The sequence below is a fragment of the Canis lupus genome, chromosome 31 (assembly GCF_003254725.2).
Source record: "Canis lupus dingo isolate Sandy chromosome 31, ASM325472v2, whole genome shotgun sequence".
NCBI classification, from domain to species: Eukaryota; Metazoa; Chordata; class Mammalia; order Carnivora; family Canidae; genus Canis; species Canis lupus.
This window is the reverse complement of record NC_064273.1, coordinates 27,524,536-27,543,121: the sequence shown is the minus strand read 5'-3', so window position 1 is coordinate 27,543,121 and position 18,586 is coordinate 27,524,536. Positions and strand designations below refer to the sequence as shown.

The 18,586-nt window shown below is 40.4% G+C and overlaps 1 protein-coding gene across 2 annotated transcripts; it reads left to right on the top strand.

Annotated features, from left to right (window-relative positions):
• Window positions 1–511: 511 nt before the first annotated feature.
• On the top strand, window positions 512–13,877 carry MIS18A (MIS18 kinetochore protein A). Of its 2 annotated transcripts, XM_025449827.3 has the most exons (5): window positions 514–910; window positions 4,740–4,806; window positions 9,940–10,062; window positions 12,605–12,701; window positions 13,264–13,877. In XM_025449827.3, the coding sequence occupies exons 1-5, from the start codon at window positions 562–564 to the stop codon at window positions 13,342–13,344; spliced, it is 717 nt and encodes a 238-aa protein (XP_025305612.1). In that variant the 5' UTR covers window positions 514–561; the 3' UTR covers window positions 13,345–13,877. The 2 variants fall into 2 exon arrangements, with proteins under 2 accessions (XP_048960495.1, XP_025305612.1); XM_049104538.1 differs by lacking the exon at window positions 9,940–10,062 and having other exon boundaries at window positions 512–910.
• The last annotated feature ends 4,709 nt before the right edge of the window (window positions 13,878–18,586 follow it).

The following is an 18,586-nucleotide window of genomic DNA, read 5'->3' as shown; positions in this document are numbered from 1 at the left end:
GTCTTCAGGATTCTGCCCTGGGCCAAAGGCAGTGCTAAACCGCTGAGCCACACCGGGCTGCCCCCCTATTCATTTAAAAAAAAAAAAAATTTTATTTATTTAATCATGAGAGACACACACAGAGAGAGAGGCAGAGACACAGGCAGAGACAGAAGCAGGCTCCATGCAGGGAGCCCGATGTGGGACTCCATCCCAGGTCTCTAGGGTCATGACCTGGGCCAAAGGCAGATGCTCAACCACTGAGCCATCCGGGCTGCCCGGCCTATTCATTTTAATAACTAGTAAAGGGGCTCAACACGGCCCCCCAAGCCTACTGGCCGCCAGATCTGCAGCAGCTCCAACCTCCTAATGATGGAAAATCTGACTCAGCCCCAGAGATCACCCGGTTGGGCTCAGCCCGACAAGGAGCATGCGCACTAGCGGGCTGTCCGCCGTTTCATCTCCCTCAGGCTCCGCCCCCTCAGGCCACGCCCCTTTCCGACCTCCGCCTCCTTGCCCCGCCCCGCGCATGCGCAGAGGCGCATTTCCCGTGACGCTCCGCGGCGCGGGCGTTTTGGAAGAATGGCGGGCGTCGGGTCGTCCGGTTGTCTGGAAGGATGCTCTTCTACGAGCTGTGCGTGTGGCGGCGACAAGGACAAGTGGGGCAGGCGGCTCTCGGAAGACTCGAGCCGTCACCAGCTGCTGCAGAAGTGGACAAGCATGTGGAACTCCGTGAGCGGGGACGCGTCGGTGGCCTGTGCAAAGGGGACGCGGCGCGAGGAGACTGCGGAGCCGGCCGAGGAGGAGGAGGAGGAGGAGGAGGAGGAGGACAGGCCACTGGTGTTTCTGTGCTCCGGCTGCAGGCGGCCGCTGGGCGACTCGCTGAGCTGGGTGGCGGGCCAGGAGGACGCCAACTGCATCTTGCTGCGCTGTCAGTTGCCGCGCGGAGGGTGGAAGAGGGGGGTGGGGAGGAACCTGGGGCCGCCTTCTTTCCCGGGGTGCAGCAACCCTACGACCGGGGAGGAGAAGGGGTGGGGTTATTTCGAGTATGCCCGGGGTTTTTACAAGCAGAAAAATCTGGGAGGTGAGCTGTCCCGGGAAAAGGGGAGGAGGATGGTCACCCTGGCACCTTGGGATCGCGAGTGATGAGCCCCTTTTCTGGGGTTCCCCCCCGCCCGCCACCCCCCCAGCCCAGAAGAGCAGCGATTCAATCAGCATCTTTGTGAGCATTGCTCAGTAAAAAATGACCAACTAAACCGTAAGCATTTGGGGTATTAGCTAGCTGTTAATTGGTAATTAGCTAGCTGCCAGTTGGTAAGTAATATTATTATTGGTTTAATTTGGAAATTAAGCTTGTCAGCTACCTGATTCCTGCAGGGGGATGTCAGGTTTGATTTTTTCTTCTCTTATTAGTTGTGTTAGCGGATGCCTTTCCTCTCGGAAGTGTTAACAACCATAGAGTTGCCAGAACACGTAACTATCAGAAAAAAAAAAAAATTCAAAAAGGAAACTTGTAATAAAAGCACCAATAATCCCTTCAGAATTGGGGAGGAAGGAGTTAGTAGTAAAAAAAGTCAAGAAGGTAGCTTGAGTTCTAGCTTCTAACACTAGCTCTGCCAGTTACCTGTATGTTTTCCCACTACTGTCTCATATTGTTGATTGCGTAGTATTTCTTTAGGGGAGCAGTTCACGTGTTTTTCTGAATGGGCGTAAAAATGGCTATTCCTCTTGGACTTGTGGTTATCAAGATCAAGTTTACGCTCTGAATTCTAGAAATATTTTAGTGGCAGAAATTCACCAGGGATTTATTGACCTATGTGGAATGTTTTCCCTTTTGGGATAGAACATTGAGAAGACAGAAGAACAGCGTGTCCACCAGTTACCTGGAACTTTTTGGGACCTGCTGTTTTCCAAAAAATGCATTGGCTCATTGACATTAACTGCTGGGTCCCTTCCGATTGTTAAACATAAGCCTAAGAACATCGATTTCCTGTGGTAATTCATTGGGATTTCTTTGCACCTATTAAAGGATATTGGAGGAGATTACAGCTGCTGGAGATCTGGCGGCCAGTAGGCTTGGGGAGCCCCTTTACTAGTTATTAAAATGAATACACCGCCACACGCATCACCCACCCTCGTTCCCCCACCCTCCGGGCGACAGCCCCTCAAATGTTAGCGTGCCTAAAAGTCACCTGCAAGCTGGTTGAAACAGATTTCTGGGCCCTGTCTTCACAGATCTAGTTCAGTGGGTTGGGTGGGCTACAAAGTGGTAACCATGAAGATTCTTTGCACTTTAATAGGTGCAGAAGGGTATACAAGTAAAAAAGACTTCTCCCCCAACACTGACACTCATATGCCTTAGTTTCATTTATCCTTCCAGATACCCTTCATGCATGTATGAACAAATTTAAATTAAAAAAAAAACACACTTGAGATACTATTTATGCATTCTTATTTTTAAAAATTGCATATATATTGAGTGTTTCCACATGACATTTCTTACATTTTTAGGAACTTCTGGTGTCCTCTTGTTGAGAGGCAATATTGCATGGTAATAGAGGTTCTGGACTTGCTTATATTTGAATCCTGACCTGCCACTTAATAGCTGTGTATCCTTGGGCAGATTAGTTAACCTGTCTGTGCTTTAGTTTTGTGCTCTGTAAAAGGAGGATAGTACATACATGGGGTAGTTAGGATTAAGTGAGTTACTGTGTATCATGAGCTCAGAATGTCTACGAAGGGCCACTTAAGTGATTTTTCTAACGGAAGTACTGTTAATCCTCTTGATCTGTATCTGTTGATAGAAGTCTAGATTGTTTTCGGACTTGCTGCCATTAGAACAGCATGCACTTGGGTTGAGATTTTTGATACAGTAGGAGCATCTTTTTTTTAGTAGGCAAGAAATAGTATGTTTGGTGTTAAATCTTTCATTTTGCTTGTACTTTCTATCTTGCCTCTTTTCTATCTTGTCACATGCTTTTTTTTCTTTTTTTGCCTGTTTTCTTTTTTGTTTTATATATAAAAACACTTATGTTATTTACTTTTTCTTTTTTTTATTTACTTTTTCTATATCAGTTTTTAAATTTTAAAAACTGTCCACTTTAGACCATTCGATTTACTCCTCCCATTCACCACTACAGCCATGAAAGATAAAGAAATGAACTCTTGGGTTAACTTCCATTCCTTCCACCTCAGTTTGAGTTAGTTTGATTACTTTTACTTCGTCAAGGTTTGTAACATTTAAGATCAGTTCTCTAGCCATAGCAGGTCATTGAGCCTTAATGTAACATGTGCATGAATTTATTTTTCAACTCCAGGACTCTTAATAATACAAGAAAGCTTATTAATTGCTTTCTCATTCCTGAGTTTATTTCTTTAATCGTCATCAGTAGACCCTCCCAACCTCTGCCCTAATCCCCAAGAAAACTTCAAGTTTGAGTGGTTGAAAATGTCTTTCTGTTCTCTTTTACATGAATGACAACTTGACAACATGTACAATTCTGGGATCATGCTCTTTGCTTTTTCCAGGTACTGAGCAGCTAGTTCAAAGGCCCCGAGGCTTGTGTGACTGAAGAGCAGAATGAAGAGGAAGGAGGCAATAAAAGAGAGGAAGGAGGGGGCCAGCAAATTCAGGGCCTTGGAAGCCATTCTTCAGAACTGGAATCTATTCTATTGAGTGAGGTGTTTAAGCAAGGGGGTGATAGGACCCAGATGTTTCTTTGGAGGAAGGACTGAAGGAAAAATAAGCATGGATGTGGAAGGTCAGTAGGAGCTAGTGCAATAGTCTGGGCAAGAGGAGGTAGTGATGGCTTGGGAACAGAAGTGTAATGTGTGAAGTGGAATTGACAGGACTTATCAGTGGAGTGGAATATGGGGGATCAGGATGGAGGGGATGAAGAATAAAGGATGATGCCCTGCTTTCTGATTTGGGCAGCTGGGTTGATGAAGGTGGAATTCACCCAGTTCAGGGGGACTGTAGGAGGTGAAATCAATCGCTTTGGACATTTTTAGGAGTGATGTCCCTTCTTCATTTCCTTCCATTCCATGTCCCTTCCTTTATTGTATCTTGGACCTGGACCCTCTGGAAATGTTTCCTGTTCTCAAGTCATGGTCTAAAGGAGAGATTTCTGTACAGGTCCCAGAGATCTCCGCACTTACCATCTAGGGATGTATATATTGGCTTTTAGCATCTTTCTTGGTTTTATCCCAATTTTATTATACCTTATAGGTATTCTTTGTAGTCTGTGATTGAGGTTCCAATTGTTCCAAGCTTTACTGGCAGTGGAATTTTCCCCTTAATTTTACTCATTTTATTAATGTCAGTGGTTTTCAAGGAAGAGAAGGAAATAACTTTCATTCTGCCATCTTTTTTCCAGAAGACCTCCGTACATTTGATTTCGAACCACCCTTGTGTATGTGTGACTTTGGGCTGTTATTTTCTCTGGTTCTTTGAGTTCTTTTTTTTTAATTTTATTTATTTATTCATGAGAGACAGAGAGAGAGAGAGAGAGAGAGAGAGAGAGGAGACAGAGACACAGGCAGAGGGAGAAGCAGGCTCCATGCAGGGAGCCCGACGTGGGACTCGATCCTGGGACTCCCAGATCATGCGCTGGGCTGAAGGCAGGCGCTAAACCGCGGAGCCACCCAGGGACCCCCTGGTTCTCTGAGTTCTAAAGTAAAAATTAAATTAGAGGTTCTCTAAGTATCTGCACGTATATTATAGCAAACCACATTAATGAATTATTGTTACTTTGCTCCAGGTGTTTCCTCTAATGTTTCTGTGGATAAAGAACAGATACTATCCAAACGTAAAAACGAAAATGGTTGGTGAGTAAGGCTTTTATCTGTGTGAATATGTGTATTAGAGAAAATGTTTACTTTTCAACTAAAAATCTTTAATAAAATCATTACCGGTAAGATTAATTGGGATAAGACTTTATTCATGGTGATCAGTATAGAATCAGTCATTTTAATGTATCAATTCTTGAGTGATGGCCATCTTTTTTAGATATTGTGTTGGAAGAATTTCTAAATATATTAAGTTACATACTGCACTCTTTTTGGTCTTTGGGCTTAGTGCTAAAGCAAACTGAAAATAAAAGTAGAAAAAGAAAATGTATCATAAAAATCTCAAAGTTGCCTTAGATCAATAGTATTTTTTTAATGTCATGTAACCCATAGAAAATGCTAGTGTCACACTTATACACATGTACATGCCTCTCTGCATGAGGCCAGAAGCAACCAGCACAGGGGCTCAGTGATCCCAAGCCCGGTGCTGCCATTCCAAGGGTCGAAGGGATCACGCTCTTGGCATTATCTGCCACCCACTGCTACAAGTAGCATCCTCAATAAACTGAATGGGAGGCTCTCCCTTATCTGATTGTTGCCCAAAGCGGGTCTTAACCAATATATATGAAGTAACTTTAGGTGATATACAAACAACCAAACAAATTAATAATCATGTATGTTTTTCTAGTGTGTATTTAAAAATACTGGTTTTTCATTTCATTTTATTTTGTTTATTTATTTTTAAAGATTTTATTTATTTATTCATGAGAGACACACACACACACACACACACACACACACACACACACAGATACAGACAGGCAGAGGGAGAAGCAGGCTCCATGCAGGGAGCCCGACATGAGACTCCACCTCAGGTTTCCAAGATCACACCATGGGCTGAAGGCGGCGCTAAACCGCTGAGCCACCGGGCTTCCCCTGGTTTTTCATTTTAAAGTAATACTGGAGTATCCATCCAAATAAAGTATTTCTTTCTTTTTCTTTTCTTTTTTTTTTTTTTAAATATTTTATTTATTTATTCATGAGAAACACACAGAGAGGCAGAGACATAGGCAGAGGGAGAAGCAGGCTCCATGCAGGGAGCCTGATGTGGCATTTGATCCTGGGACTCCAGGATCGTGCCCTGAGCTGAAAGGAGGCACTAAACCGCTGAGCCACCCAGGGATCCCCCTAAAGTATTATTTCAATGAAAAAATTACTCTGGGATCTCTAGGTGACTCAGTGGTTTGGTGCCTGCCTTCGGCCCAGGGCGTGATCCGGGAGTCCCGGGATCGAGTCCCGCATCGGGCTCCCTGCATGGAGCCTGTTTCTCCCTCTGCCTATGTCTCTGCCTCTTTCTGTGTCTCATGAATAAATAAATAAAAAATCTTAAAAAAAAAAAAACTCTGTTTAAGGAGAATTAAATTAATAGTAGTACACGTAGTATGTGGATGTGACAGATGTGCTGCAGGTGACCTCAGTTTGGAAAACCAGCCTTAGATATTCCTCATTTGAAGAAAGTAAGGCCTTAGGGAGATTAGAAGTTTGCTAAAGCCACAGGACTTTTTAGTAGTTAGAGCTAGGATGATGCCTGTATCTCTCCTTCCTTCTTGCAAACTGTTTTTTCTTCTTTCCTTCCCAATTTTAGCCATTTTGAGGCCAATTTCACCATTTTTGCCATATCCATCTACTACCTTTGCTATCTTGTACTTCATAGCTTTTATTACATTGACTCAGGATTTTTTTTTTTTTTTTTTTTTTTTTTTAAATTATTTGGATACTAAGGTTTTTATTTTTATTTATTTATTTTATTTATTTATTTATTTATTTTTTATAGTCACAGAGAGAGAGAGAGAGAGAGGTAGAGACACAGGCAGAGGGAGAAGCAGGCTCCATGCACCAGGAGCCCGATGTGGGATTCGATCCCGGGTCTCCTGGGCCAAAGGCAGGCACCAAACCGCTGCGCCACCCAGGGATCCCCGACTCAGGATTTTTATTTAATAAATTTAAAAAGGAATCTAATATTACTGCCATATCATTTGCTGTTAACTAGAAGTGAACCACAATGAAAACAGATGTTATTAAACTCTAGCAGAGATGCTATTGCCTGGCTGATCTGAGCCTAAGGTCTGTTTTCTCACTGTTAAAAGATTTGCAACTGTGAGGTTTGTGTTAAAGACTTCCTAGCACTTCTTAGGATTGATAAGAACTGTAAGGGGGCACTGACTCTTACTCTGTGAGCCAGTGTTATTTAGTCCTGTTTATGTGTGTCTCTTGAACCCATCATTTATGCCACACAAATTCAAATTCAAGACATTGACTAAGGTCCCATATTCTACACTTGAGGAGATAACCATATTGCCTTAGGATGCCTGTCCTATGGAATAGTTGCCTGAGCTGCCTGTAGCTGGTTAGCAAGAGCCCTCTGGGGCTCAGAAATGTGTTGTAAAGGTAGCCGTGCTGTTTCCTGGGTTCATTCTGTCATTTGTTAAGGTTCTCACATGCTTACTCATTTCTGTCGGAAAATCACTCCATGATTTCTGGCACTGCTTTCTCAGTATTGTTGTTCAGCGTTAATGGTGAGTTCTGGCCAAACCCTTGCCAGTGGTGAAAGCAGAAAGACACTGCAATAATTGTAACTACACTCTCGTCATCATTCCTTAGATCACTCTGGAAGTATGAATGGGTTTGTGTGTATTCTTCACTGGTGTTTACTTTGATTTTGGTAATTTGGGATAAAACAATGCTATCCGTTGATCAGTGTGTTTTGTATTTTGGGTTTATTTAAGTAGCTTTTCTTGGCTGATTACACCTACCTTATACGTTAGTTCACAATCTTGGTAATTGTGTATGGCAGCCTCAAGATTATGAGGTTTGAGATGTAGTATGAACATTTTCCTGTACACTGTTGGTAGTATAGATAGGGTTGCCTCCCGGGCTTTATTTACTAAGAAATATAAAATATAAAAAACATATATAAAATATTAAAATATATAAAATATACAGAAAAATATAAAATATAAAAGCATGTGGAAACTTAATAATATGATCAGTGTCATACTATCTAGCTAATTTTATCACTAGTAAGAACTTAAAATTTATTGGGCATTTTGTTCTTTGTTCCATACGTAGCTGCAGTAGTTAAATCTCTTGGTATATTTAAGTAAACAATAATGCAGTCTATAATATGTTGTTTGAGTCTTGGTTGGCTCCATTTTTTCGGTAACAGGAATAGCTATTTAGTTATTACAGGTGGCTCAATATCAATAGGAATTATATAATTCTTTTGAAATAATAACTATCTTTCGGGTTGTATATTATATTATGATCACTAGATTTATGTATTTATGTATTTATTTTTAAAAGATATTATTTATTTATTCATGAGAGACATAGGCAGAGACATAGGCAGAGGGAGAAGCAGGCTCCATGCAGGGAGCCCGATGCAGGACTCGATCCTGGATCTCGAGAATCATGCCCTGAGCTGAAGGCAGGCGTCAAACCGCTGAGCCACCCAGGTGTCCCTGATCACTAGATTTCAATCTTCAGTTATCATCAATTTGCTATATGTTTTGATTGTGGTTTATTATAGATATTTATAGAATGGCAAATTTGGATAGATCAGCTTGGCAAGGCATTTGGGTGACTGGATTCTAAGATTTTTTTTTTTTTTTTAAGTTTTTTTTTAAATTTATTTATGATAGGCACACAGTGAGAGAGAGAGAGAGGCAGAGACACAGGCAGAGGGAGAAGCAGGCTCCATGCACCGGGAGCCTGACGTGGGATTCGATCCCGGGTCTCCAGGATCGCGCCCTGGGCCAAAGGCAGGCGCCAAACCGCTGCGCCACCCAGGGATCCCTGGATTCTAAGATTTAAAGAAGACATGAGTCAACATTGGTAGGGGAGATTATATTCAAATATGCAGAGCCTGAGCTGAGAAATAACTAGAATGAAGGAATAATTATGTAGAGAACGTGAATCATTAAGTAAAATATTTGTGAGTTGCCTATGTGGAACATATCCATAGTGGAAGAAAAGTGTTAGGTCAAAGAATAATTAAAAAGAGAAAGGCAACCCTAACAGATGAACGTGTTAGAGATTTATTTAACTCATTACTGAGGCAGTCAGAACATGGCAAAGCTGGTTTAGAGGAGGATACTCTCTGTAGAACAAATTTAGTTAATGTCCCACAGGACAATAGAGCCTCAGCCTTTAAAGTTACCTTTTCTACTAGCAGAGAACATTTGTGTCTTTACTAGACTAAAATTATCTGTAATTTTACAAATTATTAATTTTACTAATCTTTCTGTAAGTTATCATCTAACTTCAGAGAGTCTGGGCCCTAATCAATAGTAACTAGTGAACAACCAGTGTTACCTTCCAGGAGAGCAAAGTATGGCCCATGGGCCAGGCACTTATTTTTTGTAAATATACTTTTATTGGAACATGGACAGTGCCTATTCAGTTATGTATTGTCTGTGGCTGCTTCTGTGCTAAAATAGTAGAGGCGAATCATTGCAACAGATACCACATGGCCTACAAACCTGAAATGTTTGTTCCTTGGATCATTATAGAACAAATCTATCTATGGTCATATTGGACAATATGACATTGAAAGGACATGTGGAATCCTTATCTTATTTTCAAATTTTAGATAGTTTTTCTTAATACCAGATTGAGGCATTTACATCCTAGAAAAACACCACATCAGTATTCTTTCTTGTCACTTTTCTGTATGTCACTAAGTGCTTAAGGCACTGTAGCCTCGAGGTGACTATCTACATTTCATTTTTTCTTTTCTTTTTTTTTTTAAGATTTATTCACGAGAGACACAGAGAATGAGAGAGAGAGAGAGGCAGAGAGACACAGGCTGAGGGAGAAGCAGGCTCCATGCAGGGAGTCTGACATGGGACTTGATCCCGGGTCTCCAGGATCACACCCTGGGCTGAAGGCAGTGCTAAACTGCTGAGCCACCCGGGCTGCCCTTAACTGTCTACATTTCTAATATAAACATTTTACTATCATTTACCCCCCTTCTTTATACACATGACTTAGTAAGGTTGGACTGACATATTTTAGCAACTTAAATGTTAAATGTTTATGGATTTTTAACAATGGGATTTTTGTTATAACGAGTTGCTACTTTGCTAAAACAATGGCACTTCTTCATTGCAGCATTCTGGAGACTTTGTACTGCACAGGGTGCTCACTCAATCTTGGCTACGTATATAGATGCACACCCAAGAATCTAGATTACAAGAGAGACTTGTTTTGCCTCAGTGTTGAAGCCATTGAAAGGTAAGCTTGAGGGCAGCCCCGGTGGCACAGCGGTTTAGTGCTGCCTGCAGCCCAGGGCGTGATCCTGGAGACCTGGGATCGAGTCCCACGTCAGGCTCCCTGCATGGAGCCTGCTTCTCCCTCTGCCTGTGTCTCTGCCTCTCTCTCTCTCTCTGTGTCTCTATGAATAAATAAATAAAAATCTTAAAAAAAAAAAGAAAGGTAAGCTTGATAAACAAATGGATACCTCATAACTGATTTCTCAGATAGTTTTTTGCAGAAAAATTAATATGAAAACATCCAAACTAAATCAACACTATTTGGTTAAAATATATTTTCAAGTAATAATTTCTGACAATAAAGCCAGTGATTTTTTGTTGTTGTTTTGTTTTGACCTGATGTATTTGGTATTTGAAAATCATACATTCTAAATGATAAAGAGCAAGCACGGTGAGAACATTTTTCCAGAGTAAAAAATATGTTCAATTTTTCCTAAAAATTGAATTAATTCAATAGGACTTTTTTTTAAGCAGTTGTGTGGATTGAAACGTGTCGTTCATTTTATTTTCTCCCCCAGTTTTTAGCTGCCTAAAATATCATCAAATATTAGGAATTTAAAAACTGATTAGGAGAGAAGTCCCTTTGGTATTCTGGAAAAAGTAGAAATACAAAGTCCAGCTATTTTCATGGGTCTAGTAAAAGGAATCGCCTATTTTTTCTGAGGTATGCAAGGAAGTGCCTTCATTCTCCAAGATTTCTATACAAGTACATATTCGGAAACAAGGTAAATAGGAGGCTGATGACAGATGTCAGTTAAAGAGTTTCAGATAGCTTAAAGGCCTTCTAAATTCATTAGCCTTTTTCAGTTAGAAACACAAAATTGAATAACTCGTTTGACCCCAATGTATTTTCACTTATCCTACAAAAGATGTGACCTTCAAGACTTTAAAGACGCTTAAAAACCTCCTATATCAGGAAAGAACAATTTAAGAAGAAAAGAATGCCTATATTTTTCATTACTTGAGGTATTTTGTCACTCCCATTGAATTCCTTAGATTTTCTCCTGAAAAGATATGACTGTGGTTTTTTTCCTAATTATGATTTCTCAGCTACTTATTCTTTGATAACTGTAATATGCCACCATGTTTGAAAGTAGACAGGTGTAGATCAAAATTTTAAACTCGTAAGCCTCTTACAGTCCTTACACAAAAGGATGATAGAACAGGTATTGCTCATTGTTGTAAGCATGTATGTCTATCTGGAGAGAGATCTATTTTGGCTTAAATATATAAATAGAAGACCCAGGCCTAAACAGAAGCTCCCTTAATCTCCATGGGAATTTTACTAAGATGTGTGAAAATTAAGTGAGGGAAAATATTTCATGAAAGGCATGAAATTCAGTTGGGTTAGTACAAAACTTTCAAAAGTGGTGCGTTTCTGTATAAAAGAAAACATTAGAAGACTTTGTTTGCCACAGGAGATTATAGTATTGAAGTTGTTTTTTCCTGAACAGCTGAAGTTTAGGGTAAAAGTTATCTCTTAGGGCAGAGTTTTAATGCCAAGGAACCTGGCTGGTTTTAGAAGTGTTTATTTACTTTTTTGTTTAAGACTTTTAAGTAGTCTCTGTACCCATTGTCGGCTCAAACTCATGACCCCAAGACCAAGAGTCACATGCTCTATGGACTGAGCCAGCCAGGCACCCCAATTTACAGTTTTGTAAATGATTCACTGCCCCTTCATTTCCTTCTTCATCTCATTCTTCCTTCCTAAACTGGATGTTAATTGGCTTCTGCAATTTCACCTCCCATGCAATTTTTCAGAAATATAATCACTGAGGTGTCCAAAGCAAGCTTGTTCTTATTTGACAAAAGAAGTGACATTGAAGTTGCTACAAGTGATGAAAGACTTAGAAAGAAATGCAAGTTAATCAAGTTTTCTTCGGTGAAATCTAGCACCTTCTTATTTGCCGTTTAGATTTATTGGGTTAGCAACAGTGGGCCTGTTTTCCTCATTTGCAGGCCATATTTCTCTTATCCCGTATTTTCTACAGCAGAGTGTCTCCTAACCCAGGGACCCGAGCAGAATATAAGTTTGAAGATAACTGTTGAAGTTGCCAGATCAAAGTAACGAAGAGTTGATTCCATACGTTATTTACTAAAAGTCAAATTTGAAAGTACACATGTTCCCAAAAAGTTATAGAAAGTAAAAATGCAGTGGCTTCTTCTGGATCTTTTTAAACTTTTTAATCATAGAATTTTGAACTATGAGTGTTAATCTTTTGCCACTCAGTTAACAAAAGAGCAAACTTGTTCCAGTAATGAAATGTTCAGAATATTGGAAAATATGTAGGAATACCTGGACAAATCTGTTATGGAGAAAAACATGATTTTATGTGGCACAACTTCCTATGTAGGTTGCTATTAACAAAAATAGTTATTTTGTGTTTACTCAGTACAAATATGTAGTGTAACATACTTAAAAGAGTTTTAATATTATTTAATTAACATGAATTTAATATTTGCCTCATTTTCATATTTTAACTTTGTACTGTACTATACTTCAGTTATATCTTAGGATCCTCGGAAAAGCAAATTGTGTCAGAAGATAAAGAACTTTTTAATCTTGAAAGCAGAGTTGAAATAGAAAAGTCTCTGAAGCAGGTAATTCCGTTCTGTACTTTTTATATCTTTGTGTGAACAACTTCTTTTAGTGAGCTCCTCCACAAATAATCCTCAGAATGGCATCTGTTTTGATCTTAGTGCTTTCATGGTAAGAGAGTGCTTATTTTATTTCAGTTGTTAGGAAAGTTGATTTTGGGGGTTAGCCAAACTATAAACTAAGCTAAAGCTTAATCAAAAAAATTATAAGACATTTCATGCCTCAATCAAGGCAGTATATATTCTAAAACTAGTGAACTATATTTCATTTGATTCAATTCTCATGGTATAAACAACCTTAGTTTTGAATGTTAATATCTTCTCACAGCCAGATAGGCAGGATACCCATGAGTGTATAAAAGAGCTCTAGGTTAGAGGTTGAGAACTACTGATAATAGAATTATGCCTTATTTACATAAAATTTAGTTTATGCCTCTAAATAATTTCATGTGTAATGCATAACATATTCATAAATTTCATTAGCAATACATATGTTAATAATTTAATCATATGTGATTTTAATCATAATCATGTGTATCTGAAAATTTTTTTTTCAATTCAATAGATGGAAGATGTTTTGAAAGCATTACAAATGAAGCTGTGGGAGGTTGAATCAAAATTGTCCTTTACCAGTTGCAAAAACTGAAATCTCTTCCAAGCCCCCCACTCTGGACTCCCTGCTGATGGACACTTCTTTCATATGCAGCAATTCTGGTTCTCATTTGATTTCACTTAGAATGGAAGGAATTCTAAGTGGCCGTATGTATATGTGGTGTTCTCTTGTGTTGACTAAGTGAGAAGGATTTCAGAATTACTTTTATGGATATAGTAAATGGTTAAAAGGATGGCTGTTTCCCAAAGCTGAATTTTAAAGTCATTTTATGATACTTGCTGAAACTGGAATTTAGTAGTTTTTGCTTTGATAAGAAACTGCCCTGATTTTCTGAAGTGTTTATTTCTCTTTATTGAATTCATTTCCTTTTAAAAAAAATTTTCAGGGCAGCCCGGGTGGCTCAGTGGTTTAGCGCCGCCTTCAGCCAAGGGCCTGATCCTGGAGACCTAGGATCAAGTCCCACGTTGGGCTCCCTGTAAGGAGCCTGCTTCTCCTTCTGCCTGTATCTCTGCCTCTCTCTGTGTGTCTCTCATGAATAAATAAATATTTTTAAAAAGTTTTTAAAATTTTTTTTAAATTTTTAATTTTTAAAAAAATTTTATTCACCTCTAATACCTTGGGAAGTATTTAATATTGAATGGCAAGAAAATCTTAGAGGTTTTTCCATCCACTGTGTGATTGACTCTCTGAAAACAGATCCATAAAGCTCTCTGAAGAAACTGGTCAGTTGAATTATTTGTCAGAACTGTTTGAAAACTTGCACAAGAGGAGAATAGAATATATTCTAATGGTAGTAGAATTCCACTTGGTCTGTTTGTTTACTACTATATGGCCCCCAAAACCTGGAATAATACATCTCTGAGGGTGGGATTCTGTGAAATTTTCAGTCTTTGATAATGTGAGACTTATGCAACATGTGCTATTTTTAAAAGTGGGAGAATAAAGATTAAAACCAAGTATTAAAAAAAAAAAACAAGTATTTTAAGATTGATTTTTACAAAACTGAGTTGTGGTATTTAACTGAAGTCAGAAATCCTGATGCCATGACTTCAACACATTTACTGGTTGTGGTGATGTGGGAGGCCTGCTCAGGAGTGTAAAGGTAACCCCAGATTTCTCCAGGCCCCTTTCTGTTTTTGTGGTACAGATGAGGCCACTAATCTGAGTACCAGATTAGTACTCAGTATGTGTGAGTGACAACTCAGTTTCTGCTCAGAAGCTCCCTATTTATTTCTGATAATTCTTAAAGGTATCCTAATAAAAGGTCTTAAGTCAAATCAAAGTCAAATCAGCTGACTCATTTACAGTTATTGAATTATTTTTGATAGATTAGCTGAGTGAGCCCTCTAGGTCTCCTCTCACAGACATGCGACCAGGTAGGAAACGGTGGAGAGAACACACATACTTGTACCTACCAGGAACAAGACAGTCCTCTTACCTCAGTAAGCTTGATGCAGTCCCAAGTGTCTGTCCCCTCAGGTGCTTTAGGGGCAGCTTTCCTGAAAGTTCATTCAGAACAGATGGGAGAGTATGGTTACAGCAGGATTCAGCTAACTTCCTGGCTGTGCAGGGAACAACACACCAGCAGTCACTTCAGGGCTATTCCAAAGGACAGGTGGTTTGGCTCCCTAATTCCTTTTACCCTGCTCATACTGGGGCAGGATATCTAGCCAATCCATGCATCTCGAAAACTACTCACTTCACCAATGAAAAATAATTTCTGATATCCACAGTGCTGACTAAGCCTCTCTTGTGGATCAGGAGATAAGCTTAGCTCAGGTGCTTTCGGCTACCTCTAGTGTGGGCCTTTGATTAGCCATCCCCACGGTTGTCTTTCCTGTTAGGATCCTACAGATGAAGTTAACTGACCACTCCTGGTACAGATGAAAAGGTCATACACGTTTGTACCACATGCTCTTCACAGAAGCATCTGATGGGAATCCCCAGGAGATGGTTGGGTTTCATAAGGCAGAGTCTGCATCTTTGGCCTCTGCCTGTGATGTCACCAAGGGGTTTGCCTGCCACTGCCGCGGAGAGAGATGTTGAGGTTCCCAAACTGTTCACCCTGAGGACTCCGAGTGGGACTGCTTTGTCCTCCCTGCATGCTGCTCTATGACACCTTGAAGAAGGAGGTGACCCCCCACTCTGGGCCAGCCTTATCTGGGGCCACCTGTTTCCCCAAAGCCTGGCAAGCCTGGCTTTTCTGGCTTCACATGAGGTCTCATCAGAATGCTACTTTTAAAACTCATCCTGTATATCCACATCTTAAAATCTACAAGACTTGAGGCAATGGGTTCTTCTTTCTGAACCTTGTACCTGAAAAACACTGCTTTCGTTTCTGGTTACCAAGTTCCAGTAAAGCACTGCTTATGAGCAGGAATGAGGGTGCGGAAGCAAGAAACAGACGTTCCAGTCCAAATTGCGGAAGACCTGGCAAAGAGCCTTCAGGTAGATGGATCCAGAAATTGTTCTTAAGCCCTCCCTGTAAAGGGCACTCCCCAGTTCTTTAGTAAGAAGCTACGGAACCTGCTACCAGAACTTAGTAGGTGGCCTTTCTAGACTCTTCTAACTATGTGTAGAACATTATAGAGTTTCACCCCAGAGTGTGGGTTCTGTAGTTTTCAGCAAATGCTCCCATCGTGTTTGTAGATTTCTAAGCCAGAGAGCCCACTGAGGTCATTGCTTTGTGTAGCATCTCTGCCTGGATGGAATGCACTCTACCTGGATGATTCTAGTCAAGCTCTGGAGATTTAAAATGGACAAAATCAGGAGAATGTCTCCTTGCAGAATTGGGTCTAGGCATTTAGTGGGAAGTTCTTGAACAAAGAAATCACGAGTGGGGCTTCCCTCAGCTTGTTTTTGAGAGATGGTCTTACCGGTAGCAGAAGTCCTGGATCGGGATCCCAGTTCAACCGCTTTCTTAGCCATGTGAACTTGAGCAAATTATTTCATCATCTTGAGCCTCTATTTCCTCATCTGTAAAATGAGGATATGGTAACCTTCCCTTGAATCACAGGTTATCAAATTAGATAATGATTATGAGAGTACTTTGGAAACAGTAACACATCACAAAAATCAAGTGACAACAATTTAGCCTTATTTAAAATAGAGTTGATCTGATTGACTCTCCTAGCTAGTATACTCATAAGATTCTATGGATGTAAAGGGAGAAATCTGGAACACCATAATAAATATGTTACCATTTATTGAATTTATTTTTTTCTCCAACTGCAAATATACTACATGAACATTATAGAAATTTTGAAAAATAGAATGGCACAAATGAAGCTCCTGGGGGGCTCAGTCAGTTGAATGTCCACCTCTTGGCTTCTGCTCAGGTCATGATCTTGCAGTCATGGGGTCGAGCCCCGAGTCTGCTTGGGGGCGGGGGCGAGGAGTCTGCTCTGGATTCTCTCCTCCTGCCCTCCTGCTCCCTCCCCTGCTCATGCTCTCTCTCAAATAAATTTTAAAAATCTTAGAAAAAAAAAAAAAAAAAGAATGGCACAAAGAAGGAAATAAAACTGACACATAATCTCACAACTAAAAAAGTTCATCACTTTTTGGGGTATATCTTCGTAGTCATTTTTATCTGCAAATTTGGAACCACACCAAACATACTGTTTTCACTTAAACTGTAACTGTTTCTGCATCATTAAATCTTTTACAACCTGATTTTTAGTGACTACCTATTTTTAAGGAAATGTTTATTTTAAAACCTGTTTAAGTGTAATCAGATGGTATGAAATGCACACTTTTTAGTGGCTTAACAGCTGAGTTTGCTTGTCAAATAAGAGGTAAGGAGCGAGAGAAATCTTAGACCGGTTACTTCTGTCTAGCTCCAGGCTGTGCAGGAGCTGAGAGGCAGCTGTTAAATTGTCAGGAATTTTGTGAGGTGGTTATTAAGCTGTTGGTAGCTTCGAGTGGGCCATGGCTAGGAGTATTTACACCAGAAAAACTAGCCCGAGCTAAAGAACCTGAAAAACAGCCCCCACCCCCACCGGATGGTTGCTCAGGACATTACTGTGTCTATTTAAATCTCCATACTGTTTGACTTAAAGTTTAAGAGAAAGAAACGGATTTCTCTTTTCATCACCCAGAAAGACTCCATCCTAACATCTTTTCATTTAATAAACCTAAAATGAAACACCATCTTAAGACTTCAGCCACATTCTTCACGGTCTCTGGAGCAAAAGCAAAAATAACCTGAAAGCTAACGACTAAAAATTCTGTATCAATAGTCAATGTTGTGTATATATGTTTTGTTCTTCCTGAATAAGATAAATAGGTGGGTGGTTGCATGCCGATGAACCAGCAGAGAAAGCTCATTTGCAATTACTTTGAACTGAGGGAAGATCATTTATTCTTTGATCTAACCCAGACTTGTTTTGGGGACTGATCATTAATTTTGTTTAATAAGAGCTGAGTTCCATCTGTCTGGCAGGGGTTTTACCTAGGCAGGTGATCACAGCGGCATGCGCGTCAAGGTCAATCTATGTAACTGTAGTGTCTTCGGAATGTGTACACTTGTCTAAATTGTGATAATAACTAGACGGCAGCATGAAGTGAGGGGTCAGAGGAGTGATGTGCCGGCGTCAAATTTTATTGGGCCAAATGTGATTTGAAATAGAACCAGCCTCATTTCATTCAAGGCAGAGCCTATCGACTTCTGCTAGCTTGACAAAATTAAATTAACCCTAACTCTTTCCCCCCCTAAACAATTACCACCAGGGTTTTAGATATCCTCCAACTGACTTTAAGGCGAAGAGATGGACAAGGTCTCCTCAAGGGCCCTTTCAGCCTCTTAACTTACGTGAGCTGAAAAAGGAAATGAGAAATAACTCAAGTGGGGGGGGGGGGGGAGGTGAGAATCCCTGAGCTGATTTTGCAGACTTGAGTTCTCTTCCCCATGCACACTGTCACCTTCACGTGGCTCCCACTGACCCCTGTACCGTTCGTTACCAGGAGCCCAGGCTTAGAATTCTGGAAGCTTCCTGAGAGTAACAGAGATTCTGGAGAAGTGGGGGTGTATGTTTGATCAACGTTTTCCAAACCAAATATAAGAGTAGGTCACCATTTTGGAGAGCAATGTTCCCCGGGGGATGACTTCTGCGCTTTGGTAGCAAGCACCTAGTGATCATACCCTACTACCAAGCACCATGCTGGGAGCTGGGAGCTCACCTGGTTCTCACAAAACCCTCTTTCACTGGAATCCTTCCTCCCATTTTACAGATGCGGAAACTGAGGCTCAGAGACGTTAACTCCGGCCTAAATTCCC

Coding starts and splice junctions, on each gene's coding strand:
- MIS18A (XM_025449827.3), top strand. CDS start 562: ATGGCGGGCGTCGGGTCGTCCGGTTGTCTGGAAGGATGCTCTTCTACG. Junction 911..4,739: donor CAACTGCATCTTGCTGCGCT/GTCAGTTGCCGC, acceptor ACTTTGCTCCAG/GTGTTTCCTCTAATGTTTCT. Junction 4,807..9,939: donor CGTAAAAACGAAAATGGTTG/GTGAGTAAGGCT, acceptor TCTTCATTGCAG/CATTCTGGAGACTTTGTACT.